The sequence below is a fragment of the Balaenoptera borealis genome (assembly GCF_965194805.1).
Source record: "Balaenoptera borealis genome assembly, chromosome: 8".
In the NCBI taxonomy this organism is placed as follows: Eukaryota; Metazoa; Chordata; class Mammalia; order Artiodactyla; family Balaenopteridae; genus Balaenoptera; species Balaenoptera borealis.
The window spans coordinates 15,660,649-15,688,399 of NC_138865.1; the positions used below are offsets into that span (position 1 = coordinate 15,660,649).

At 45.0% G+C, this 27,751-nt stretch overlaps 1 protein-coding gene across 8 annotated transcripts in view; it reads left to right on the forward strand.

Annotated features, from left to right (window-relative positions):
* The first annotated feature begins 752 nt into the window (after positions 1 to 752).
* The window catches only part of BIN3 (bridging integrator 3), a 46,380-nt gene continuing 19,381 nt past the window's right edge, over positions 753 to 27,751 (forward strand). For 3 of the 8 annotated variants that reach the window (XR_014247415.1, XM_082401996.1, XM_082401998.1), the window contains exons 1-2: positions 753 to 884; positions 25,028 to 25,076. Coding sequence is in view for 4 of the 8 variants with exons in the window: in XM_082401996.1 (XP_082258122.1) it covers positions 877 to 884; positions 25,028 to 25,076 (57 nt within the window). In the remaining 4 variants the exon portion in view is untranslated. The remainder of the gene's footprint in view (positions 885 to 25,027; positions 25,077 to 27,751) is intronic. The other 5 variants (XR_014247416.1, XM_082401994.1, XM_082401997.1 and 2 more) reach the window with 4 other exon arrangements.

Here is a 27,751-nt window from a genome sequence, read left to right on the forward strand (position 1 = left end):
CTGTTTATCTCTCCCTCCAGGTAAGTAGCCCTGGGAGGGCATAAGGGCAGGATCCCTACTGCTTTTTCATGGTTGTATCCTTGAAGTTAGCTCAGTGCCTGGCACATTGTAGGAGCACAATGAATATGTGTTAAATGAATGAGCATAAAAATGGAACCATTCACATCATTTGGGTTCTGTAGTGCGGAGCACAGAGGGAAGACTGGAAGACTGGAAGACTGGGAGCAACCCTTACTCTTTGTCCTCTTTTGTTGAGTAAATCCACAGAACATTCCAACCTGAAAAGCACTATTCTATTTCCATTCAGAGCCCTGTGCCATTTTGGAGGAGCGAAAAGATCCATTTGTTTCTTTGTAACAGGTAACTAAGTACAGGGTACAAAATTTAAAAGATACAAAAGACCATACAGTGAATGTAAGTCTCCCTCACACCCACTCCTTCATCGCTCCTTTCGCCCCTGCCCCCGCTAGACAATTAATTACTGCTACTGTCCCTGGATGAGAAATCTCTTTACAAACTGAAAAACTAAGGCAATCCCCGGTTAAGCAACACGTGTAGTCCGTGGAGGAGAATTTTACCAAGTCAGTGTTTAAGGCACAAAACGCACCCAGGGGTCCTCATGCCCTGTGGACTTGCCACAGGCTAAGTCCTCTGGAGCCCCTAAGCCTAGGCGCGAGGGTCGCTGGCCAGGGCAACTCCGCGAAAGCAAGCGGCAGAGGAAGGGTTAATGCGTCTGGCCCCGCCCTCCAGGCCCGCCTCTTCCGGGCATAGGGGGCGGGGCCCACGTCACTTCCTGGAGACTGGCTGAATCCGGAAGCGATCCCCCAGGACCGAGTTGCAGCTGAGGACCCCGGCGGCAGGGCCAGGTTCGGGACCATGAGCTGGTGAGTGGGGCCCAGGCGGCGGGGTCAGCTGGAGCCCCCGGCCTGCAATGCGCTTTGCCCTGCGTCCGTCCGACTTGAGTCCCTTGACCCGCGCTGCCCGCGGACCCTCCGCCCCGGAGCAGGGCCCGATTAGCCCCAGCCCGTGGGGTCGTTCAAGGGGCCTTCCTCTGGTGCTTTCCTGGAGGCTCCAGCTCTCGGCAGGCCTCACCGGGAGGTGGGGCGGGGGATCCCTTTAGAGTGATATCCCGCGTCTTGTTTCCTGACTCTGTTCCAAGGAGCCGGTCCCGTCTGTCTTCTCTCAGCTGCGTGAAGTGAGGGACGCCCCTGTTACCTCCTTTACTGAATATCCGTTGAGAAATATCCATTCTCTCTCCCCCGTGGGCATCTCTCCACCACTAACAGGTGGCCCTCACTCTGGCCGTCTGAGCTCAGTTCATGGATCAAAACCCCTAGCTTTCAGATGAGTAGCCTTTGCCCCACTTAGTCTTCAGAGACAAAACTTGCTTCTCTTTCGGAAGGGGCCAGAATTACACACCCGCCCTCCCAGTATGGGATTGGACTAATTTTTTTCCGGGGCCTTACCCACTCATTGCTTTCGCTGTTAAATTAACGTAAGTAAGTTTAAATGTTATGGGAACTATCAAGCCATGAGAAAAGAAGCCCGGAAGCCTCAGAGTAGTAGTCACAACTCCAGAGCTGGCACGTGCGTTGCTATGGGACTGTATGATACTTGGCTCATAGTAGACACTTGATAATGTTCAATGGTTGATTTCTTTTGTAAGACTCAATTTGCCCAAAGGACCTTACCTTCAGGCTTAAGGGCCTATATATCCACAACCCAAACCTCAGGGCATCCAACTAAAGTGTGCTTGTATGAATGCATTGACCCCCGGAGATGTACAAGATGAATCAGTCCTTTTGGAATCCAAGTTACGTTAACATAGGTTACACGTTTGCCACTCTCTCCTCAGAGTCTAGCCTGTTTCTTTACGAAAAGTGCACTAGTTAAGCGTTAGCTAGTTATGAACGAGTGAAGATGGTAGAATATTCTTTAGGAAGGCTCTTGCAGGCTCACATTTGGCCATCAATGGAAACTAAGCTCTAGCCACAAACAACTGATGTCATTCAGTGTCAGGGACAGCTCTGTAATGTAAAATGTAAGCCATTTCTGTCCCCTCCTCCCCCCTGCTTCTTAGACGAAGATTGACTGACAGACGTCAGACAATCAGCACCAGCACGTGGAGGGCAGCCCCGAGCAATCCCCTAACAAGCCCCAGCAGGAGCTGCTCCTTTTCCCTCCACCTTTGCTCCAGGAGGCCGATAGGGGGCTGGAGCCTTAAAAAGCTAACTTTCGCATCTTGTTATAACCTAGTTAGTGATGGGCATAGTGGCAATCCTTCAATTCCCCTTCCTAGAGGAATTACTTCCTTAAAGGATCAATCTGGGTCCCTTTACTTTGTGATGTAGCTGTCTTCTTGCCTGCTGCATCTTGAATCTTTGGAGTTCTCTTACCTAATGTCTCAAAAAGCAGACAGTACAGGTGCTTTACATTGCCTAGACTGGCATTTACAATTCTTAAGAATGAATCGATCTTTTCTTCACAAATCAGGAGAAGAGTAGAGCAGAGACCACTAAAGGTAGAGGATTCTCTGGGTGATCTGAGATGCATTGTTTCCACCTGTCTTACAGAAATCTTTTTTCTGAAAAACTAATAGCCTATTTCAGGCTGGAGAGAATTGAAATTGACAAGTAACTGCCCAGCCAAAGCTGAGATTTTATCCAGTAGAATTAATTTAACAATACACACACATCTTGGCACCTCCTTGGACTGAGGGTCACAACCAAAAGGGTGGCTTTGTCCCTCAAAGCTGAGGTTCCTTTCTCTTCCTCCTTAGAGGGCTTCTACGTCATCTCTTGCGTGGCCCCTGACCCTCTCTCCCTGAGAGGGGAACAGCACCAGCGCCTGGGCACACAATTGCACTCAGTTCCTGGCTCAATGGTTGGCAAGGGGACCAGGGCTGGGTCCTTCTGATTCACTCCTGGAGTGGTTTTCCTGCTCCCAGAATGAATCCATCCATTCATCCGTGATTGGAATTCTCAGTGGGGGAAGAGACCAGAGTGACGTAGAGCCGTCATGGGAGGCTGATGCCCAAGGTCAAGTTCACCAAGCACATGGGATATGCCAGCCATCGTCGAATAAGGCCTAAGGGTACGCGGCCCATGGTCCCCAGAGGGTAGCCATTGTTCTGGGCTAGGCTTGGCTTTCAAAATGTCACAGTGAGAAATGTCCAATATTGGTGCCCTTTGCACACTGTGGACTTTGCATGAAGAGTGAGAGGTCTTTGTTCTCTGCTTCCTCAGTGCATGCAGCCCGCCCACCGCCTGTTTGTTTAGTGGGCACTTGCTGCCTTCCTGTACCATCTACTCATCCATCCGTCCACCGGTCTGCTTTTCAGCAAGGTGGCCCAGTGGTGGGCTCTGCTCGGAGGAAGGCATTTGATGTTTACATCTCAGATCACTGATCCACCTCTTGACCCCAAGCCAAGTGCTGCTTTCTTACCCCTCCTCCTCCGTGTCACCCCCTCTCTCCGTGTGTGTGTGTGTGTGTGTGTGTGTGTGTGTGTGTCTTTATTATGGTGTGGAGGGAGAATTAAATGGAATTAAGGATAGTGACCTTAATCTTGCTTAGTTGTCTCCAGGACCCGTAGCCTTCCTTGGAACCACACACCTTCATGGTGATCTTAGGCTTCAGTGACGAGGAAAAAGGAGCACTGCTGGAAGAAATCGTCCTATACCTAGAGGTTCAGGAGTTTGACTCAGAAGGAAGGAAATTAAAGTCAGTGCAGATAAATTTGGTAGGAGTTGGAGTGCTGAGTTCAGGCTCTGGTTCCCTCATTCACAGTGTGGCCTGGTTAGGCGTCTGATCTTCCTCTGTCTTGTTTTCTCCAATTATGACATGGAATGGATAAGCTCAGCTGATACTTTGTCACCCAGACCTGTTGTGAAAAGAATGGAAACCCTGCGGATGCTATTTTTTTTTTCTGACTCTTCTGGGCTCTTCTGCCCCTTAAGTATTGATATTCCTCAGGAAACATCTCTTTTTTTTTTTTTTTTCCTGTTCTCACCATGTATACCCTCCCCATCATCTTCAGGATAAAGGCCTAACTCTGGGCCATGGCTTATAAGGCCCTTCTGGATCTGGCTGTCCCCCTTCACTCCTGTGTCCAAGCTTTTCCTGGTCTCTCGTGCCCCTGCTCCTCTCTACGTGCCGTTCCCCTGCCCAAAATGCCCTTTACTCCCCTCACCTCCCCACCCGCCATCCCCCAGGCCAACATCCACTCATCCTTCAAGAGTCAGGGCGGGCTTCAGCTCCTCTGAGGGTCTTCCCTGAACGGCCCCCCACACCCTGCCAAGCTGAGTGGGGTGCCCCTCCTCTGACCACCGTTAGCATCTGTACTTGAATTCTTGGCTTACTTTTCAGTCAGCCCACTAGTCCATGAGCTGTTGAAAACAGAGGCTGTCTCTTGGTCACCACTGTATCCCTAGCGCTGTTCCCGGCAATCAGTAAATGTTTACTGAATGTATGAATGAGGACTTTATTCCCATTTACTGACTTGCCTTCACTCAGGAAAAAATTTAAGATAAAAATGTGCAAAAGCTACTGGCCACTTCCTGAAGTGAAGAGCCTCTAAGCGTGCTATTGTTAACATGAAGAAGTGGCTTCCGAGCCTCTCTGAGGCTGTCTCAGTTCTCTGCCCTCCCCTCCCCACCCATCCCCCACCCAGACTCCTTTATTCTCGAACTCCATGGTGCTTCTCTTGTAGTACTCCCACGCTATCCACGCATCACAAACGTGCGCCTCTCTCCCACGTAAAGTCCATGAGAGCAGGATCTACAGCGTCTCCGTCTGTGTGTACACATACTGTCTTGCACGTAGTGGGTACCTAATTGGTAATCGTCAAATGAAGTGGATGGAATATAAAGAAAGGACGGTAAACTGCTGAGTCAGAGGGAACCATCCGTGCAATTGCAAACATTTTCTCGGTGGAGGCTCTTTTCCCTCTAGCATCACCAGTGCTATCTTACATTCATATAGTGCTTTTAACTTTGCACATTACTTTCCCATCCATTCTCTGATATCATCCCCACATCTACCCTTTGAAGTTTGCAGTTCAGGTCTGATTATCTCCCTTTGACAACTTATCCGAATTCACTCACCTGGCAGAACTGGAACTGATGCCTGCATCTCCTGAGTACTCCCTGTGCTTAAACAGGAACATTAGGAAAGTGGAAGACCATTCCCAAGCTGATTGGATCCCAAAGGAAGGTGTCTGACTTTGCTAGGCCGTATTGACATCACCAGGTTGGTAGTGAATTACAGGAAGTGACCAGTTTTCACAGGTAAAGTGATAGAGGAAGTCCTGTGTCCTGCAGACCTCCAGGTATTCTGGACCATCTCAGCTTCTTCCTATTCTGGGGCCTCCCTGCATGGGGCAGCCTTATCACTTGCTTCTGTGACTTTGGACAGGCCAGGCTCTCCCCAAGCTTCTTCCTCCTGTGTAAAGATCATAGTAATGCCTAGAAGACAGGGACCCCATGAGGAGCCCATGAGATTCTATATTCAACATTGTTTTGGGAACAAATGTAAAACTCTTCTTTCAGCCGTTTGTAACAAGGGGGGAAGGGACCTTTTCCTGATTTTGGAGTAGTTGGAAAGAGTCAAGTACCTTGAGTCCCACAGCTTCGTAGTCAAAGGTGTTTTCTTGCATATTATACTTTTAAGTAAATGTGTTGAGGTAGCTTTCAAATTGGCAGTTAAACTATTAAAGTTGTTCTCCCAAAACCATTATTCTGGTGGCTAATCTATTAAGTAGAGCCCAGTATAGTTTGTTGCACACAGATAGTGCTCAATGAATCTTTGTTGATTTAATGCATATCGAACAGTTTTTAATGTACAAGGGCCTGTGCTAAACACTGGGAGACATTCAAAATGCTTTAAGAATCCATCCTTGTCTTCGGCCGGTGTATGGAAAGTACCAGAGTTTCACAAGAATGACAGCAGATCGCTAAACATCCCTGTGGCAGCATCAAGAAAGACTTCAAGCAGAGGATGTGATTTTTAACTGAAACTTGACTTAGTGAGCGTGACCTGTTGCAGTGGGGAACGGGGGGGGGGGGGTGCAGGTTAGAAGAATGGTGTGAAAAAGGTGTGTGGAGACAGAATGCGTGAGGAGTGTTGGGGGCAGGCAGTCAGGAGGCCAGCTTGGGTTTAGTAAATAGTGATTTGGGTAGAAGCTTCATTGATGAAAGCTGGCACTCCGGTTGGGGCCATATTGTAAGCGCTTTCAGTGCCATGCTGAGGAATTGAAATTGAGCCTAGCCTTCTGAAAATTGAAGGTTTTTGAGCAGGGAAGTGGCAGGGCAAAAGCAATGATTTTTGTCAGGTTAATTTGGCAGTGGTCTGCAGGATAACTCAGAAAAGAGAAAGAATAGAGTTGGGGGCGGGGTACCTTGGACAGTGGCTTCCAAAGTTTTTTGACCACAGCTTGCAGTCAGAAGTGCCTTTGATATCAACAGACACACAAACACACACACACACACGAAATAAGTTTCACATTGTATGGGTACAATGCACTCAGATATTTTCTACTATGTTCTATTTTGTTTTTTAAAGAATGACCCACTTCAGTTGATTTCATGACTGATTTTGATAGATGTTTACAATGGAATGATGTGTAGCAGTGTAAATGATCGGTGAGGGATGGGTGTATCTAGGAGTTTATTACAAATATTCAGACTAGAAGCTCATACCTGTGACTCCAGCCAGGTAAAGATAGTGTTGTTTATTCGGTTGTTTGTCATTGGTTATAAATAAGGAATACAGAAGGGGCGGCTGTAAAGAAAGCTGGCTGGTTCTGCATAAGAACTTATTGCATAGATTTGAAAGCCGCCAACCACTTTACATAGAAAAGAAAACCCAAGTGGACAAAAGCCTAAATCAAGGTGTTCCATTTATTAGTAATCAGGGAGAGCAGGTTAAACCAACATTGAGAAATGAAATGTCATTTCACAGCCATCAGACTGGCAAAAATGGTAAATTTAGCCTGGCAATGCCAAGTATCTGAAGATGAGGAGCAGTGAGAACTGGCATCCGCTGAGTGGGGTGGCGGGGTGGGGAATTGATACAGCTGCTGGGAGATTTTGCAGTACCTCACACAGTCAAAGATGGGCCTACCCCTCACCCAGAGAAACTTCTGCACCTGTGCAGCAGGAGACCTGAGCAGAAATGTCCGCTGCTTCATTGTTTATACATGTCCAGCCTCTGAAGAATGGGAAAATAAAACATGGTATCATTACATAGCGAAATATGCAGTGTCAAAATGAATGAAGTCGAGCCATGTGTATCAGCAGGGGCAAATCTCAGAAACATAAGGCCCAACGTAAAAGGCTAGTTTGGAAATGATACATTCAATACTGTACTATTTGTATAAAGTTTAGATCTGTAAAACAACACTATGTTGTGCTTATGGATTCAAACTTATGAAGCAAAAGTATAGGATGAATAAACACTGAATTTGGGGTAGTGGTTACCTCAAGGATAACAGGAGGAAGGCAAGGAAGGAAATGGGATCAGGCTGGAACACTCAGGGAGCTTCAGCAGTATCTGTGCTGGTGTACTGCTTGAAGAATAAGACCTGAAGCAAGTATGGCTCAGTGTTAGAATTTGACAATGCTAGGTGGTGGGTACATGAGTATTTATTATATGTGCTCTGCTCTATAATTTTCTGAGTGTTTCCAATATTTCTGTAACTATCGTCATGCCTAGCCTGACCAGTATCATGGCTAAGGCTGACCTCATAGCAGGAGAATTATTGCCTCCTGTGGCCAAAAGCTGGGGATGACCGAGGCAGGCGGGCCTAGAAGTGGGTTTCCATCCCAGCCCTCTTTCCGCTTCTGGGGGCCAAACCTTCAACAGAGAAGAGGAAACGGTGGAGTGAAAGCTCTTTTTAAGATTCCTGGTTGGGGGCTTCCCTGGTGGCGCAGTGGTTGAGAATCTGCCTGCCAATGCAGGGGACACGGGTTCGAGCCCTGGTCTGGGAGGATCCCACATGCCGCGGAGCAACTAGGCCCGTGAGCCACAATTACTGAGCCTGCGCGTCTGGAGCCTGTGCTCCGCAACAAGAGAGGCCGCGATAGTGAGAGGCCCGCGCACCGCGATGAAGAGTGGCCCCCGCTCGCCGCAACTAGAGAAAGCCCTCGCACAGAAACGAAGACCCAACACAGCCATAAATAAATAAATAAATAGATAAACCCAAAGTTTAAAAAAAAAAAAAAAAGATCACCTGAGACCAGATTAAAGGAGTACAGGCCCCGCACACCCCCTAATCTTACCAGCAATCCCGCTCTTGAACCCTTGCCATAAAACTCCTCACCAAACTCCCCTGGGTTGGGACACATACTTTCCAAGTGCAGGAGCCCACTGTGTCCCCCTTTGCCTGGCAAAGCAATAAAGCTATTCTTAAAAAAAAAAAAAAAAGATTCCTGGTTGGTAAGGGACAGAAGTGAGAATGAGATTAGAGCTACTGCCTCAGCTGGTCTGGTTCTTCTCAGAGTCTGTCTGCCCTCAGCCACTGTGAACCCATCAGAGTGGAAGTCAGGCCATAGGAGGATTCTCTCTGGCTTGTTCAGTAGGCAGGACAAGACCTTTCACCTCCAAATGTCTTCTGATTCCCTTTTATAAAATGGGAAAACCGAGTTTCTACCTCTTCTTAACAGGTTAGAATGAGAATAGGTAGTAACTTGTCTGTCAAATATTAGGAGTTTCTTAAAGAGCTGCCAAAAAAAAAAAAAAATCCAAACCACCTCCCTGAATTGCCTTCCTTCCTCTCTTTTCTTGACCTTTGGATGCTCCATCAGCCTCCAAACTTGTGTCACAAATCCCTTTGCTACTCACGAGGAAGTCACCACTCAATTTTAAGCAAATATATTAACTTGGACCTGGTAGTGGTGATTATGGTAGGGACTACTGCGTGCTCCCCAAACAGAAAACAACCATTTCAGGTTTCCTGACCATACTTACCTCTGTGTAATTTTGTGCAAGTCCCCCATCTGGGCCTCAGTTTGATCATCAACGTCAAAATACCACCACCATCGTCTTTACGACAGATACTCCCAGGCTGCTTACTGTAGGCTGGGAACGATTTTAAAGATTAAGCTCATTTAGCTTTCACAGCGACCCTATAAAATAGGTATATTATGATCCTATTTTATAGAGAGGGAAACTGAGACACAGGAAAATTAGGTAAGTTGTCCAAGTCTCAGAGCTGGCAGTTGGCAGAGCCAGATCTTGAACCCAGGCAGCCTGGCCCCACAGTCCGCCCCCTCATCCAGTGCGCCGTCTCTTGGGTGAAATACGGGAGGGCAGCACTTTGAATGAGCTGACATATCGGAAGCACCTAGCACAGAAACTGGCAATAGTAGATGCTCGATAAATGGTCGCTTTAATTGGATGGTCTCACTCAACATTCTGTGATTCATTCTGTCTTTCCTTTTCAAGAGGTCAGCCCGGGGAGCGTGGGGAAGGAGAGATCACAGCTGAACTGGGCCATTGTTCTGGTCAAGTAACAAATCAGCCAAGTCACAGAGTCATGCCTTTTATTTTTAAACACACACATACCTCCTCGGACTGGTGGCAAGCGAGAGTGGTGTTCTCTGTGCTCTGGTTTGGGATCCAGCTAATTTAGGGGAAGGACTGAGGTGGGGCTGGAGAGGCTATGGTCCTAGGCACTGGAAATGGATCCTTCACAGCTCAGGCCATTTCCCCTTCTGATGGGGTCTCTCACGTCCTTGCTTGGGCTGAACTTTCCTTGGCCCCGGGCATTGTGGCCAGCTGGCCCTTCAGAGAGGATGGCATCCAGCAAGCAGCTGCTCCGCCGGAGCCAGCTGACTCTCCATAAACCCTGCCCTGGCCCGGGCCCACTGTTTTCTCTCTCCGATTGTCAAGGTGGTGGTAGCCTTGGTGGGGCCTCAGACCAGAGAAGGCAGCGACCGGAGGATAGAGTGACAGAAGGATGGGGGAGGAGGGGCTTGTCCTTCCAGCCTGCAGAAGCTGCTGCCTTTCGCCCACCTTCCTGCTCTTGCCGAGACAGTGACTCAGGCCCAGACCACTCCCCGGGGAGCCAGGATTTCAGCCACTATCTGCTGCCTCCTACTCTTTGCTCAGCCCTCCCTTCGTTCTCACCTCCCTCCCCTCCCCCCACGCCCCACCCCCAAAACTGTGATCTTTGCCCAGCTGGAGATACCAGGACGATACAGGGTGGGGTAGACTGAATCATTCCAGGGTTCTCTCCACCCCCGGGCCAGGCCTCGGCCCATTCAGGCTCAGTAGAAACAAATTCTGCAGGCCCAGTGAAGGCCAGGGAGGAGGGGGTAGGTCTTAGCTTCTGTAAACTGTTGTTGGTAATGGAGTGGAGGACTCTCCAAAGAAGGCGGGGCTCGGGGGATCTGCTGGGGTGACGGGGGATCCCCACCCAGATGCCGTCTGGGCCTGCCTCTCGTCTCTGCCTCTGCAGTGGAGGGGGTGGGGAAACAAAAGATTGAGAAACCTAGCAAATCGAAAACGCACAAGAGCTGGTTTTGTAAATAGACATTACCCAAGAGCAGTTTTGGGGGAAAGGTTTTCCTGAGACAGACAGGATTAGCCAACTGGCATCATGCTGCTAATAGAGATATTTACTGTTTGAAAAAGTATATTTGTAGCTTTGGAGAACATCCTGTTGACTTTTCTTTATTGTGAAAGAAAATAGAACGCTTTTTCTTCCCCCCCTTTCCCTCTGTACACATAGAACTTTTTTTTTTCTTTTTTGAGGTGGGGCACGTTGGGGGTTGGAGAAGGGTAGGGCTGAGAGAAATGTTTTCTCCATCTTGTTGCCGAGACCAAAATATCCCTCCTCCTGCCCTCTGGTGCTCATATTTATGGAATGGCAAGCAGAACAAAGTGAAGAATCCTACTCCAGGGGCCGGGAGCTCACAGCCTTCGTGATGGTTTCCAGAACGTAGAGATTCTCTGGGGAGCAAGCCCAGTCTCCTCTCTGGATCTCTACTTACCCACCCGATTCCAGGGGGAGAGCCCTGCGGAAAGCTGTGAGGAGGAGGAGGAGGAGGAACAAGTCTGGAAGCCTGGTGAGCGCCCCCTGCCCCAGAGCCCCAGCCGTGCCAGGGCAGCACTGCTCTGAGATGCTCTGATGCTGTCAGTCTTGCCGCACACTTGCCAAAGCAGCTACTTCTCCTGAGGACGTCCCTGTGCTCCTGCGGCGGCCTAGACCGCAGGATGAAATCAAGAGGTCAAGGAGAAGAAGAGGCAGAAGAGTCAGTTGACGGGCAGTTGCTTTGCTGTTTCGTCTCGCCATCTTTCACCACTTCAGTGGCAGAGAATCCGATCCCTCCATCAGGGCACCTGCCCCAGTTTTCTGGCTCTTTCTCTGGCAGAGTGGAGTACATTTGCTATTTGGCAGCCTGAGAATAAACCCAGGAGACTCTTCTCCTTTCATATTTCCTCTCAGGCTCTTGAAAATGTTTTCCCTTGACCCATACTCTGATAACTTCACCAGGCTTTACTGCCAGTGCCAAAGGCCAGCTCCATTCTCTTGGTCTCCGCTGAATTTACTTTCCCTTGACCCAGGCTGGTACTTGTAGCTGGTGATGCCTTTTTAGGTTTTATTTTACTCAGGTAAGGATTGGGAGACCAAGGACAATGATATTACCTTTCTTTGTTCTTTATGTAGCCTGATCTAAGAGTAGCTTTCTTCAGGAACCCTAAATCAGAGTATGGTATTTGATAGGGCCCCTGGGCCAATAGACTCATTTTACTCATTCATTTACTCATTCATTCCCTGCTTACTATGTGTATGAAGCCAGACTATAAGCTCTATGAGATCATAGAATGAGTCTGCCTTATTCATCCTGATATCCCTAGAACCTCACGTAGTGCTAGGCATGAAGGAGGCCCCTAATACATATTTACTGACTGTTCATTCAGTAAAAGGTTGAAAATAGCACTGTGCCTAGTACAGCACTTGGCAGGAGTTGCAGAGAAGCATAACATTGAGTCCCTACCCTTGAGGTGCTTTTGTGTCATAATCAGAAAGCAAGATGTATGCACATCAAAGTTAATTAACCTGTACCTTTTACCAAGCAGAGCTCACTTCAGTAATGAAAGGATGGCTCAGTCTTAGGACATGTATTCACACGGTTCGTCACAGCACTAGGTCGTAGGAGAACCAACTGGTCCACCAAATGTATGCTGAAAAGGCATTGATATAATTCAAAAATGCAGTCTTTGTATCTTTCAGTAAACTAGAAACAGAAAAATATTTCCTTACTATTAGCCTCCTAAATAAACCAGGAGCCCTCTTCGTATTTTATAGTGAAAGATCAAACTTGAAGTATTCTTACTAAAGTTAGAAACATTTTTCTGCAATTTTTAGCCAATGCCGTAATACAAGACAAAAATAGGTATTAAATATTGGGGAAGAAGAGGGAAATTTTACAGTTATTTTCAAATGATATCACTGTCTACTTGGAAAACCCAATTAGTTCTTTTTTTTTTTCCCAGCCAGATTTCTTGGGCTATGTAGGTTAGGTGTATAGCTGTGGTGATTGGTTGTAGGGTAAATATTTAACACCCAGTAGCTTTCCTGTGTACTAGGAAGATGAAATGAAAAAGAGAATCCATTTATAGTATAACCAAAAATATAAAATTCCATGGAATGTACCTAAGACCATGTGTAGGGCAAAAAAATTCACAGATAAGTGTTACTTTGGGATGTTAATATTTAACTAAATAAATGTAGAGGACCTATGTGAAAAAAACTCTTAAGACTAAAGGACATAATAAAAAGACTTGAATGACTGGAAAGAAATATTTTGGCCCTGAATGAGCAAACCTAATATTTATAAAGATGTAGGTTCTTCAAAAGTTAATCTATAAATATAATGTATTTTCAGTAATTAATATCTTGATTTGGAAGGGGAAACACAGCAGATGATTTTGAATTTCATCTTAAATATGAAAACAAAATTAAAATAGCCAAGAAATTACCTGAAAAAGAAATGTAATGAGAAGGGATTTGCTTACTAGGTATCAAGAGCTGTTATAAACCTAAATAATTAAATTCGTGTTATTGGCAAAAGAATAGACAGATCTATGATATAGAACAGAAGCATTTAATGCTGATAAAATGATTTTTCAAAGATAGATTATTTTTTTAACTCATCCATTTATTTATTTTTGCTGCGTTGGGTCTTTGTTGCTGCATGCGTGCTTTCTCTAGTTGCAGTGCGCAGGCTTCTCACTGCGGTGGCTTCTCTTGTTGCGGAACACAGGCTCTAGGTGGGTGGGCTTCAGTAGTTGTGGCTCGCGGGCTCTAGAGCGCAGGCTCAGTAGGTGTGGCGCACAGGCTTAGTTGCTCTGTGGCATGTGGGATCTTCCCGGACCAGGGCTCAAACCCATGTCCCCTGCATTGGCAGGCAGATTCTTAACCACTGCGCCACCAGGGAAGTCCCAAAGATGGATTATTTTTTAAATCAGTTAAAACAACTGGTTAGCCATACACTCAAACTCTACATGGAGTAAAGATTTAAATATAAAAAACAAACCACTAAAATCTTATGGAAATTCAAGGGACACAGAATAGCCAAAACAATCTTGACAAAGAAGAACAAAGTTGGAGGACTCACACTTCCCAATCTCAAAACTTACTACAAAGCAACAGTAACTAAGACAATGTGGTACTAGCAATAAAGATAGATATGTAGATCAATGGAATAGAATTGAGAATCCAAAAATAAACCTTTATACTGATGGTCGGTTGTTTTTTTTTTTAATTTTTTTTTTTATATTTATTTTTGGCTGTGTTGGGTCTTCGTTTCTGTGCGAGGGCTTTCTCTAGTTGCGGCAAGCGGGGGCCACTCTTCATCGCGGTGCGTGGGCCTCTCACTGTCGTGGCCTCTCTTGTTGCAGAGCACAGGCTCCAGACGCGCAGGCTCAGTAGTTGTGGCTCACGGGCCTAGTTGCTCCGCGGCATGTGGGATCTTCCCAGACCAGGGCTCGAACCCGTGTCCCCTGCATTGGCAGGCAGATTCTCAACCACTGCGCCACCAGGGAAGCCCCGGTCGGTTGATTTTTAACAAGGATGCCAGTTCAATGGAGAAGGAATAGTCTTTTCAACAAACAGTACTGGGATAACTGGATAGTCACATGCAAAAGAGTGAAGTAGGACCCTTACCTACACCATATAAAAAAATTAGAATGGATCAAAGACCTAAATATAAGAACTGAAACTATAAAACTCTAAGAAGAAAACATAAGGGTGAATCTTCATGACCTTGGATTTGTCAAAGAATTCTTAGACATGATACCAAAACCACAAACAACAAAAGAAAACATAGATTAGACTTCTTCAAAATCTAAACTTTTATTCTTCAAAGGACACCATTAAGAAAATGAAAAAACTCACAAATGAGAGAAAATATTTGCAAATTATATATCTGATTAGGGACTTGTACTCAGAGTATATAAAGAACTCTTACACCTCAACAGTAAAAAAAAAAAAAAAAAAAAAAAAAAGTCAACCAATTTTTAAAAAGGGCTAACGATTTGAATAGATGTCTCTCCAGAGAAGATATACAAATGACTAATAAACACATGAAAAGATGCTCAACATCATTAATCATTAGAGAAATGCAAATCAAAGCCACAATGATGCCCTCATACCCTCTAGAATGGCTAAAATAAAAGACACAGTGACAAGTACTGGTGAGGAGGTGGAGAAATTGGAACCTTCATACAATGCTGGTGGGAATATAGAATGGTGCAACTACTTTGGAAAGCATTCTGGCAGTTTCTCAAAAACTTTAACCTAGATTTACCATATGGCCCACTAGTTTCAGCCCTAGGTATATATACCCAAGAGAAATGAAAACATATGTCCACCCAAAAACAAATGTTCATAGCAGCATTATTCATAATACAAAAAAATGGAAACAACCCAAATATCCATCTCCTGATGAATGGATAAACTAAATGTGGTATATCCATACAATGGAATATTATTCAGTGATTAAAAAGAACTGGAGCACTGATACATGCCACAACAGGGATGATCCTTGAAAACATTTTGCTAGGTGAAAGAAGCCGACACAAAAGGCCACACGTTATATAATTCCATTTATATGAAATGTCCAGAATAGGCAAATCCATGGAGACCGAAAGTGTCTTTCTACTACACTACAAAATGGTGAATGACTGCTAATAGATATGGGGTTTCCTTTTGGGTGATGAAAATGTTCTAAAATTAGCTAGTGGTGGGAATTCCCTGGCAGTCCAGTGGTTAGGACTCCGCTCTTTCACTGCCAAGGGAGCAGGTTTGATCCCTGGTTGAGGAACTAAGATCCAGCAAGCCATGCAGCGTGGCCAAAAAAAATAAAATTAGTTGTAGTGATGGTTGCACAACTCTGTGAATACAGCAAAAACACCAAATTGTACACTTTAAAAGGATGAATGTTATGGTATGTGAATTACATCTCGTAAAGTTGTTATTTAAAATTAATAAATAAAGCAGTTTCTGAGTAAAGGTGACAAATTGTGGGATTTGTGAGGGAGATAAAACTAGGTGTATACAATAATATAATACATATACATCTATAATGTATAACACATTATACATTATAATGTATAATAATGTACATCTAGTTTTATCTCCCCCACAAATCCCACAAGAAGCACAGTGAGGTGATTTTTTTTAAGTCATAAACCTACCAATTCAGGGAGAATAGAAGAGACATTGACAGCATTTGGGGATTGGAATGCAGTTACATGGGGTAACTGACTTGGCAGTTCCCAGAAAGCCAGATCGTGAACTGGCATTTAGGAAAACCAAGAACTTACATCGCAGAATCCTCAAAGGTTCAGGAACTGGTGATACTAGGTACCTCTAGAAGTGGGCAGAAGCCGAACACTCAGATCAGGAGGATTGGTTGAAAGCTGCTTATGAATAAGTTGAGAGTGCTACTATCTCCTCCCCAAGGCCATTTCACGGAACACTGTCCCCACCTCACCCTAGCAGAAGAATGAAGAGGCCCCACCCCTGGAGAGTGTGAAGCAGGGAGTTTCTCTACTAGGACACACAGAGGTGGATTTACTGTGTGAAACTAATAAAGCTTAAGCCTCAGGGCCCCTCGCTTACATGGATCTTGTCCAGGGCCCTAGAAGGAACCCTAGCCATGTGTTCAAATGATCCTGTGTTTCTGTAAACGTTGAAAATGTATTTATACTGCACTCAGCTAAGAATATCTCTGCCTTCCTTTCCTCCTTTTTTTTTAATTAATTATTTATTGGAGTATAGTTGATTTACAATGTTGTGTTAGTTTCTGCTGTACAGCAAAGTGAATCAGCTACACATATACATGTATCCACTCTTTTTTAGATTCTATTCCCATATAGCTCATTACAGAATATTGAGTAGAGTTCCCTGCGCTATACAATAGGTTCTTATTAGCTACCTATTTTATATATAGTAATGTGTATATGTCAATTGCAATCTCCCAATTTATCCCTACCCCACCCCCTCTTTTTCCCCTTGGTAACCATAAGGGTGTTTTCTACATCTGTGACTCAATTTCTGAATTTCTGTTTTGTAAATAGGTTCATTTGTACCATTTTTTTAGATTCCACATATAAGCGATATCATATGATATTTGTCTTTCGCTGTCTGACTACACTCAGTATGACAATCTCTAGGTCCTTCTTTTTCTTCTTTATACTACCCTTCATGTCAGGCAGCTTTGGAGTAGCCTAGACCCTTTTTGGGATGGGACAGGATTGGAGGGGGTTGTTGAATTGGGAGTATGCTGTTTTGACTTCAGTTTGTAAAGACATTTTTGGAAAACATAAAACAAGTGAGATATTAGAGTCCTGAGTTGGAAACAAACAAAGGATACCTTTTTTGATCATCTTCAAATGTATTTTATAGCTAAGAGAAAAATTGGATAAAAGTAGAACACAAAAGTGACAAAGGTGAGAATGAAATCAATAGATATTATTCTGAAATCATGTAAAGTGTAACAAAACATTGTCACATTGTACCAAAAGCTAGTAATTCATTAAGAAAATAAGATCAGTTTTAGATAGGAGTGATGATTATCTGATGATCTAGTTAATGAAGAGGAGGAGCAAATCATATGAACATATTGCTAAAACATTTAAATTTCCAGTGGATTTAACATGAAAGACATAACAAAGATAACATAAAACTCATACCCTCCTACTAGGACATCAGTAACAGACCAGTTGCTCTCATTAATTCAGAGAGCATTTAAGATTAGTCATTGTACAAGAAAATTTGAAATGTGGCCTGAAATCTTACAGTTTATTTATGAGAGGAAACATGAGATTTTCCTAAATTTTACAACAATCCTAAAATTTATATTATATTTATATGTTACCAGTAAGCTGGAAAAAAAAAGCTTTTCTAAACTGTCAGTAATAGGAAACAAATTTCAATCAACGCTACTAGAGAAAAGGCTGAATTATCTGTCTTTTCTCTCTAAGGAAATGATTTATCAATTCTGTGTCACATGAAGAGGCAATCATAGACTATGCAGCCAAAAAAATGTGGAGAAATAAATATAAAGGTGTGTCAGGCAGATGATTAATAAAAATATTAGGTTATTTTTGATTTTCTGATGTTCATGTTATTTGTCAGCTTTTATAACTTGTAATTTATAATGCTCTTTTCTTTGTTTAAATAAACATGCACTTTCAGGCCTATTTTTATATTTTCAGTTTTGTAATCTCTTTTTTTTAAAGGGCATGCAAAATTGTGTAAGCTTCAGGCCCACAAAACCCAGATCCGCTTCAAGCACAGGTGAGGGCAGGACTTCATAGGATGAAGTGGATGAATGCATGTGGAGTGCTGACACACCCTCTTACACACACACACACACACACACACACACACACACGGCCTCTTCTACTCAGCTCCCAGAACAGTGAGCTGGGCCTTTATTCCTAGTGCAAGACAGCGGAAGAATCTTCTCTAGGGAATTTTACCTCCCTTGGAGAAAAGAGTACAAACTGGCATCAAGGATCCCCCACAAAACTTCTCAGCCAGATCATCCTACACAATAGACAGACATTATTCTTGTACTCACAGCTTCTAGTCAGCCTTTTGGTCCCCAGTCATATATTGGAGAAGACAACCAAGAATTACCACTCATCCAAGGGACATGTTTAATATGAAAAATGGAGACTAAAACAAAGAAAGCAACTTGAAGGGAAACTGAGACTATAAAGGAAGAAGAAACTTTTTTCAAAGCTCTCATTAAGATTTTCAGATAAGGCGTCCAAGAAATAAAAACAGGGTACCATTTAAAAAAACAAAAAGGGACATCCTGAAAATTAAGAAGAACTATTGGAAATTAAAAACATGGCAGCAGAAATGAAAAACTCTTTAGAAATATTAAAAGATAAGGAAACATTGAAAAATAGAGAAATTAGAGGACCAGCCAAAGAGGGTCAGCATCAGAATTATAAGAATTTCAGAAATAAGAAACAGAGAAAATGGGTGTGGGGGGAATGGTCAATAGCAACAAAGTTTCCTTTAATCCCAGAACTAAAGGTTATAAATTGCCAACTCGAAAGAGTCTTGTGTATCCCCCAGCACAATGGATAAAAACAGACCACAAGGCACATCGTTGTGAAATTTTGCACCACGGGAGACACACATCTGACCCTCGAAGCTGGCATGAAGAAAATAAAAAGCAGGTCACATACAAAGGTTGGGAATCAGATTGGCTTCAGACCTCACCACCACAGCGGTACTGGGAAATGAGAAGCCAGTGAAGCAGTGCCTTTGAGATTCTGGAAGAAATCATGTCCAGCCTATAATTCTATACCCAGTCAAAACTAACTCGTGTGAGGCTAGGATAAAAAGGGTTTGGGTTGCGCAGTCTCAAAAATGATCTCCCTCACACTTTTTCTCCACCCAGATGAGGAGTAAACCAAGAAAGGAGAAGACACGGAATCCAGGTGGAAAAGATCCTAGGAGAGAGGCAGAAGGAATCCCTGTGAGGATGGTGACAGGGGAGCCCAGAGTGGAGGCAGCCCGTCCAGACCCGAGCAGGTCCAAGGCTCCAGTAGAGACTGCTTCAGGAAGGGAAAATGATAGGACACCTGATACGCATGAATGTATTGAGAGTAGATTTAGACAACTGAGAGAGGATTAGGGATAAACATCTAGAAGATTAAGCATATGAAAGAAAAGGAAAAATTATTTTTAGGGAAACCTGTGCAGTGTTCTTAGTTCTGTATTGCTGTGGAACGGATTACCCCACAAATTAGTGCCTCCCAACAATAATACCAGTTTCTGATTGTCAGGAATTTGGGAGTGGCTCAGCTGGGGGTTTTGGCTTGGGAACTCCGCAGTCTCCTGAAGGTTTGGCTGAAGCTGAACAGTCTGCTGGCTGCCACATGCAGGAAGGAAAACAAACCATGTTCTGTTCCTAGTAGTGTACTTCACATTGCTCTAACCAGATCACAGTATACCTCTACTGAGAAGGCAGAGTTGCAAATGTGCCTTTGGGTAATAGGGTTGAAGACCCAAAAGAGGTGTGTGTTTTTGTTTAGTTAAATCTTCCTCTTCCAAGATAAAGAGTCAATAGCTAGGGCCTAAAACCTAATCATCACAGGGTGGTAATACACGCATTTTTATTTAGAGATGCAAAGGTACGTATCAAAAACAAAACAAAACCATCCACGTTAGAAGTGCTCATCACAGGGAATTGAGTTTAGGGGAGCCTAGAACCTCATGTTTTACTTAGCAGACATTGTTGCCTTGTTAAACTATGCACATGTATAACTTTGATAAGAGCAAAACTTAGATTAGTAGAAGGAAATCATAAAAGTAAAAAGTAGGTCTAGGTGAAATTTTTCTGTGTTGGAGTGGAAGAGACAGGTCTTTCTCAGTATGACACCAAAAGAAGAAATCATAAAGGAAAAAGATTTGGGCAGTTTCACTTCATACTAATTAAAAGCCTCTGTACATTAAACACACGCATGTACAAAATGGGAAGGTAAACGTTAAGACAGGAAAAAAATCCTGGGGCTGGTGGTAAATGATTTCAATCCTTTAAAAAATGTAAACTGTTTCAGTCTGTCTCAGGGGCAATTTGGCAAGCGAATCAAGGCCTTGAACCTGCATGTATCCTTTGACCCAGCAATTCCAATACTAAGAATTTATCCTGGACTTCCCTGGTGGCACAGTGGTTAAGAATCTGTCTGCCAATGCAGGGGACATGGGTTCGAACTCTGGTCCAGGAAGATCCCACATGCCGTGGAGCAACTAAGCCCATGTGCCACAACTACTGAGCCTGTGCTCTAGAGCTTGCAAGCCACAACTACTGAAGCCCGCGCACCTAGAGTACATGCTCCACAACAAGAGAAGCCACCGCAATGAGAAGCCCACCCACTGCAATGAAGAGTAGCCCCCACCTGCCGCGACTAGAGAAAGCCCGCATGCAGCAACGAAGACCCAATGCAGCAATTAATTAATTAATTAATTATTTTTAAAAAAAGAATTTATCCTATGTGACTAATCCTTGATGTACCCAAAGATTTAGCCGTTGGTTTTTGTTTATAATAGAAGAAAAACTTGAGGCAGTTGAAATGATACATAAGCCATGTGGGTTACAAAAAGAAAACTAGTGATACAGTTGATTAATGAAATACTAGGTAGCTCTTAAGAGGCTGATGAAAACTTGTGTATTGGCATATAAAAACACTCCTGATATATGTTTCCTTTATTTTTTAAAAGTTGTGTAAATATGCATATGCTGTACACACTGAAATTTGGGGTATTACTTTTTCTCTGGGATTTTATGTATTTGTATCTGTGTGTGTGTGTTTGTCCTTTGTGGTTTTCCAAGTTTTTGACACTGATCAGGTGTTATTTTTATAGTCAAGGAAAAAAACTTAAGGGATTTTTTTTCTTCAGTTTATTTGAGAGATATGGAAAGTACAAAAAAGAAAACAGTAATCATATTCTCACCACCCGGAATTAACTACTAACATTTGGCATATCTGCTTCAGGTTTTTTTCTTTCTGCAAATGTTTAAAGTATAATTAACACCAAAATATTAACCTTGGTTATCTTTTCAATATGAGACTGAGGGCTGTTTGGGGTTTTTTTCTTTTCCTTCTCTGTCTTTCTCTCTCCCTCTCTTCTCTCCCTTTTAAGCTTTCTGTACTTCTCCAGTTTTCTCTGTTGAGCATGTTTTACTTTTTAAAGAGATGAACTGTAATCAACTGTAAAAGGTAGAATATTTTAAAATGCCTAATAAAGGCGTAGACATTTTGAAGAAGGTAAGCAAGGTTTGGGACTCAGAGCAGCTTTGATGAAGCCAGGAGAAGGGAAAGGTTCCCTCTGGGTGGGGTGGCCATATGTCCCAGTTGCCCTGGGCAGTCCAAGTTTTATGCCTTTTGTCCTGATGAAATTATTAATGACATGTTGGCACTAAAAAATGGACCTCCCACTTTGGGACAGGAAGTTGTTTCCAAGGCGTCTAGATTTCGGGGATAAATGAACAGCCACTTGGCTGAATCAGAGTAGTTGTACTGGGTGAATGGGAAGGGAAACTAAAAGGCGGGGTGAGACCATATTATAGAGGCACAGTGACTGCTGGTTTAGGAAGTTCCTCGACCAGTTCTAGGGCTGGCTCAGGAAATATACAGGGTAAGCCTGGAGCATCTCATAGTCCAGAAAACAAGGAAGTACTAAACAAAACACACACACGCACACACACTGATGTGGGTATGTCAGAAAGACAGGAGCCAGCTGAAGGAGCTCCCAGTGGCCAAAGCTGGAACAGTTTGAGCAACAAAATATAGTAGGATTGGATTATAATCCATATAAAATAAATATCGATGCATTTATACTGCTATAAGTGACTGAATAAATAGAGAACAGAAATCTCCCATACAGAATCCCAAATAACTTATGCCAATACTCTGCCCGCAAAAAGGTGGAGTATTACTCCTCATTTCTTAAGTGTGGGCTGTACCCAGTGGCTTCCTTCCAAAGGCGGGGGGGAGGGGAAGGGACCATATAGTGGAGAATCCTGGGAAAGACTGCTTCAGACTCACATCAGCAGTAGGAAGTCGGGTTGATAGCTCAAACCCTCAGTATGATGTGGCAAGAATGGCACTTCACTCCTTCCCTCCAGAACCTGTAACGCCAGTCTAGTCGTGAGAAAAATAGCAGGCAAGTCCCAGTTGAGGGACATTTCTATAGAGTACCTGACCAGCACTCCTTAGAACTGTCAAGGTCATCAAAACCAGGGAAAGTCTGAGAAAATATCAAGAGGAGTCTGAGGAGACTTAATGACTAAATGGAATGCGGCGACCTGGCTGGGATCCTGGAACTTAAAGGGGACGTTAGGTGAAAACTAAGGGAATCTGAATAAAGTGTAGACTTTAATATTTCAGGATTGGTTTGCTAATTGTGACAAATATGCCATATGAATATAAGATGTTAATAATAAGGGAAACTGGGTGTGGGATATATGGAGTTAGGTACTGTCTTTACAATTGTTCTGTAGATCTAAAACTTTTCAAATCAAAAGTTACTTTTTTTTCTTTTTTTTTTTTTAAGGCATTCTTCAGGCAGGGAGATGGCTTTTGAAGAGGTGAGGTGAAAACTAATCAGAATCATATGATAAAGTTATAGGTGATTGTCAGTAGCTGCAGTGAGATTACAGAGGCCTGGTTCCTTCTACACAGTTCACACAGCCTCTCATTTGTGCAGAAGCACCCAGTTCAGCACCAGCCTCCTTCTCCTGATAACACGGTCCTCTTTCATTTCCAGTCTTTTAACAATGAACCCTTTCTAAATTCCATAGTATTTTAAGATTAACTATTTTGACCAGATGATTTTTTTCCTAGTTCCTTCAAATACATATGACATATCTGTGTGAAAGAGTATTAAACTCTGAGTAGTAGAAAGAAAACTGGACAAGAAATCGCAACCCTGATTGTTTGTTCTGGGTCCTGTTGTTGAATGACCCTGGGCTAGTCACTGAACCCCTCCAGATCTGCTTCCTCATCTCCAAAATGAGAGGGTTGAACTGGAAACATTTCTATGGTAACTTGCAGCTCTAAAAATACTGTGCTTCTAAATTAAGATTTAGAGAGAGGCTGTGGCACCACAAATAATGGAATCTAAGTTCCTAATTCCTTTGTAGCTAGTCTGGAGTACTAGACGCCACGTTGGAATCACTTTGAAGACGGCTCTGAGGATTCTTCAGAATGCTCGTCCTGCTCGCCACGTTCTCGGAATGGAGATTCAGTTTAGAATTCAAGTTTTAGATAAGCTGAAAGGGCTACCTAGTCCAGCTGCTTTGTTTTATAGTTTGTTTAAGAAACTAGTCAGAGGTGGAGACCAGGGTTTCTGATTCCTGGTCCAGAGCTTTTTATACGGCAACATGCTTCACACAGAGCCCGATCAGTCTTTTCGCAATGCCACCAGGACCTCGTTTGCACTGTCACCAAAATGGTCCTTGCGGGCAGTTGCTCACTGTCCAAAACCATTGTGTCAGTCAACTCGAGTCCCTGATTTGGGCAAAAGTAACTGGGGGGAGGGGGAGAGGACTAAGGCTCTCCTCTCCCCTTAACCTTTCTTCTTCAGGTCTGAGAGAGGGAAATAGCAATTTCATTTTTTCTTTCCTTTTCAATTCCATAGCTTACCTTCCCCTGGTAATTACATAGCCAGAGATTATTTGTTTACAGAAGCCATGTGAATCAGCCGGCCCCCAAAGGGTTAACGCTCCCAAATTACGGGGCTGGGTTAACAATAAACAGGATGTCCTCCAGAAATTAAATTTAAACTGCTGTGACTCAGGCTGGCCCAGCCTCTCAACCAGATCGTTGTCTGGGGTTATTATCGGTGGTTAATTATACCGTTGGGCTTAGCAGCAGTGTTGGTCAGTATGGGCCAAGAGAAGCCAGGCTCGGGGAGAGGGGGGTGTGGAGGGAGGGGCCTGGTGGAGGGGTGGGGGAAGCAGTGGGAGCGGGAGATTTGAATGGAAGGGACCACTGGTCCTGAGCACTGGAAGGAGAGCAGTGAGAGTGGGGTCCAACCTGCACCCTCAGGGCTCTCCCCTGAGCTGATCCCAGCCAGGGAGGCTTAACTCACGCCTACCTTGGTGGGAGAAGCCTGCGTTTCTGTAGCTGTTGGGATGCACTGTGGCTTCTTTAATTCTCAGAACTGTAGGATGGTAGAATTTTCAGCGCTTAGAGGAAGCTTCTAGATTACCCAGTTTAACCCTCTTGTTTCACGGAGTAGGAAATTAAGTCCCGGCGCCCGGCAGCCTGCTCCTCAGGGGTGGAGGCGGGGTTAGCGCTCAGGGTTTGACTCCTCGACCATGACCTTCCTTCCATTATGCCACGCCTTCTTCCATTTCCAAGTGGAGAACCTGAGGTGCAGGGCTTGCCAGCAAGTTCAAGGCAGACTTGAGCTGGATTCAGATTCTTCTCCAAGCTAGCTTTCTTTAGATGTTGTCAGTTCTCGCGGGAAATAACCCAGCCTGACTGGTCCTCAGTGCCCCTACAATTTGTCATCTCTCCCCAGCCCCACAAGAAGCCCTCCACAGTTTGTCTCTCTATAGAGAAGTAGGGAAGCACCTGCTGCAGATGATAGTGGGCTTTGTGGTGTTTTTTAAAGGCATGTTTTCAAGGATGATAGCTGTCCAGGTGAGCCTGCAACCTCTGACTTCGCAGCTCCTCAAGACACAAGGTTTGTAGTGACTGTTACTAGTACAGCATCTCGCCTTTCCTGCCTTCACCTTTGCAATGTATGTAAACATTGCAGAGAAAGATGCTCTGGGGCACCTCCATCTGATTCTGTCCACGGGGGACCGTTCTCCTGGAGCCCAGCCTGGTTGCTGATGGTCCTAGACCCGCAGGCACGTGGTACGAGTCCCGGGAGTGAGGCACTCCTTCCAGCGGGGAAGTGGCCATACCTCATCAAGTCTTTTCAGCCACATCCTTCCCCATTTCTCCTAACCTTCCTCTTTGACTCTTTGTCTTACAGGATTCCTTTTAAGATTGGGCAGCCCAAGAAACAGATTGTCCCCAAAACAGTGAGTAACCACTTCTTTCCCTCCGAGACTCGCGTGGCCTTTGTGTAGAACCGGAGCTTTGACTCAGCGCGTCGTGGGGCTGGGGAGGCAGAGCCCAGGCCTTACTATTCCCAGGCGCGCTGCTCTAGAACCGCACACAGGCGGGGGCTTATAGGGCCCGCCTATCCTGGGCCACTTTCCTCCCTCAGGGCAGCCTGGGCCCCTCCCCTTCCTTGGGCAGGCGGAAGAGGTGGGTTACAAAGTGAGGACAGACACCCTGCTTCTGAACAGCCCAGCACCGGGGTCTGGCATGACAGTCTGCACTTTCCTGGAAGGGTTCCTGAGGCATAGGCTCCCGCCAAGGACACGTCCCACGCCTCTATCTCCCACCCCCTCAGGCTGCGTAAAAGGCCAGAAAGCCTCCCTGGGGTGTCCAGGTCCCCTTCTCTCTGCTGCTACATTCATTCTTAGCCAGGACCCGGAGCCACTCACTGGGAGGGCATGATTGAATCCTACCCCTTTGTAAGTTCACAGTTTTTATCTCTATTTTATCGCCACAATGGAAGAGGAGGAGAATCTAGATTCTCAGAAAATTAGAACTGTGGGACTTCCCTGACGGTCCAATGGTTAGGACTCCACTCTTTCCACCGCAGGGGGCCCAGGTGCGATCCCTTGTTGGGGAACTAAGATCCTGCAAGCCACGCAGTGTGGCCAAAAAAAAAAAGAACTGGAAGCCCTTCGAGATCATCCAGTCCAACCTTCTGAGTTTCCCTGATGAGGAAACCAAGGCCCATGGAGTTGCTGTGACTTTCTAAGGTCATAAACCTAATTCTGACGGAGCTGGAATTAGAACTCAAGTTCGAGGCTCCGTTTCGTACACTTTCCATGGCTTCACGCGAGCTCACTCGGGCTGTGAAGATCTCCTGAGGTTTTGGAATTCTAGTCAAGAATGGCCTCTCCACAGGACTTCCCTGGTGGCGCAGGGGTTAAGAATCCACCTGCCAATGCAGGGGACACGGGTTCGAGCCGTGGTCCGGGAAGATCCCACATGCCGCAGAGCAACTAAGCCCAGGTGCCACAACAACTGAGCCTGCGCTCTAGAGCCCACGAGCCACAACTACTGAGCCCGAGTGCCACGACTACTGAGTCTGCGTGCCTAGAGCCCGTGCTCCGCAACAAGAGAGGTCACTGCAGTGAGAAGCCCACTCACTGCAACGAAGAGTAGCCCCCGCCTGCCGCAACTAGAGAAAGCCCATGTGCAGCAACGAAGACCCAATGCAGCCAAAAATTAATTAATTAATTAATTAATTAATTAATTTGAAAAAAAAGAATGGCCTCTCCAACCCCTCACCCACCAATGTGGGTGAGGCTCTTGAGGGTTTAACGTGAGAGACTGTATCTGAAAGCTTAGCACTGTCAGCCTGCTGGAGGCCCTGGACTGTCATCCCAGCCGCTTATGAGACAGTTCTTGTCTTATAACCTTGGCCCTCCTTAGCTCCAGACTCTGAACTCGGTTTGGCGGGAGGGCAAGTGCAGCACGCATCTGAGCACTGGCTCTGTCTTTGGGAAGTCCAAAGTTAGGTCACTTAAAAGGAAATGGGTCCACGTTCAAAGGGCCCTCCCTGTTTTTCAAGCAAAGGCAGGCCAAGGACAGACTCAGAGTTTACCTCCCATGCAGAGGCTGACCAGCTGTGGAGGCTCTCAGCTGAAGCACGAAGAATCTGGGCGTGCTCCAGCCAGCTACAGGAAGTGGGAAGGTGTGGCTTTGAGTCTCCAGAGTTTAATCCAGGGCAGATCTGAAAGGGAAGTGGTTTCGAGAAGGGTCTTTTATTCCCAGCACTCACTACCAAAAAACAAACAAACAAACAAAAATTTCTCCTAACACCCCAACCTTGATGGAAATAGCCTTTGTTCTCCACGGAAAAGTATAGGGTAGCATGCAGTTTCTAGCTTCCTTGCCAGAATTTGTTGTTGGAAAGGTCTCTAGGTCTTTTACTCTGAGGGGTGGCCAGGACTCCCCGGAGGAAGGGCAGATGGACAATCTCAGTGCCTAGAGATGGGCCCGTGGCCTCCCTCTTCCCTTCCTGGCGTCCGTCGTGTTTGGGATGGAATTGTAGCCCTCTAACACCTGGCATCAGCTCCTCCAGACAGACTGGGCATCAAGGAATGGTTAAGAAACTGGATTTGGAAGATTCCCTGCCTGGATTCCCATCCTAGCCCTGCCACGTGTTGTCCTTGACCTTTAGCAAGTTCCTTACCCTCCCTGAGCCCTCATTTTCTCCTTTGTGAAGTGAGGATGATACTAGCTCCTATGTCATTGATGTAAATATTATGCGTCTTACATGAGATAATGCATATGAAGCACTTAGCACAGTGCCTGGCACGTAGTGAGCCCTCAGTAAATATTAACTGCATTATGAGAAGATAGCTGATTTGACTCTTAATAAACCACCAAGGACCCAGCCTGTCCCAAGCAGCTGGATTCCCCAGTACAATGAAATGGTAGGCTGGGCCTTTGATCTCTCACGAGGAATAGAGTCCTTTGCTTCTTCAACTCCGCAGAGGCACTGAAGTCTATGTAGCAAGACCCTGCCTCTTCGGAGTCTCGCTACCCTCCCCGCCACAAGCCCCCTCCTGGCCCCCAAACAGGCCGAGGCTGTGCAGTTGTCTCAGCATCTCTGGCAGCTGCCCCCGAA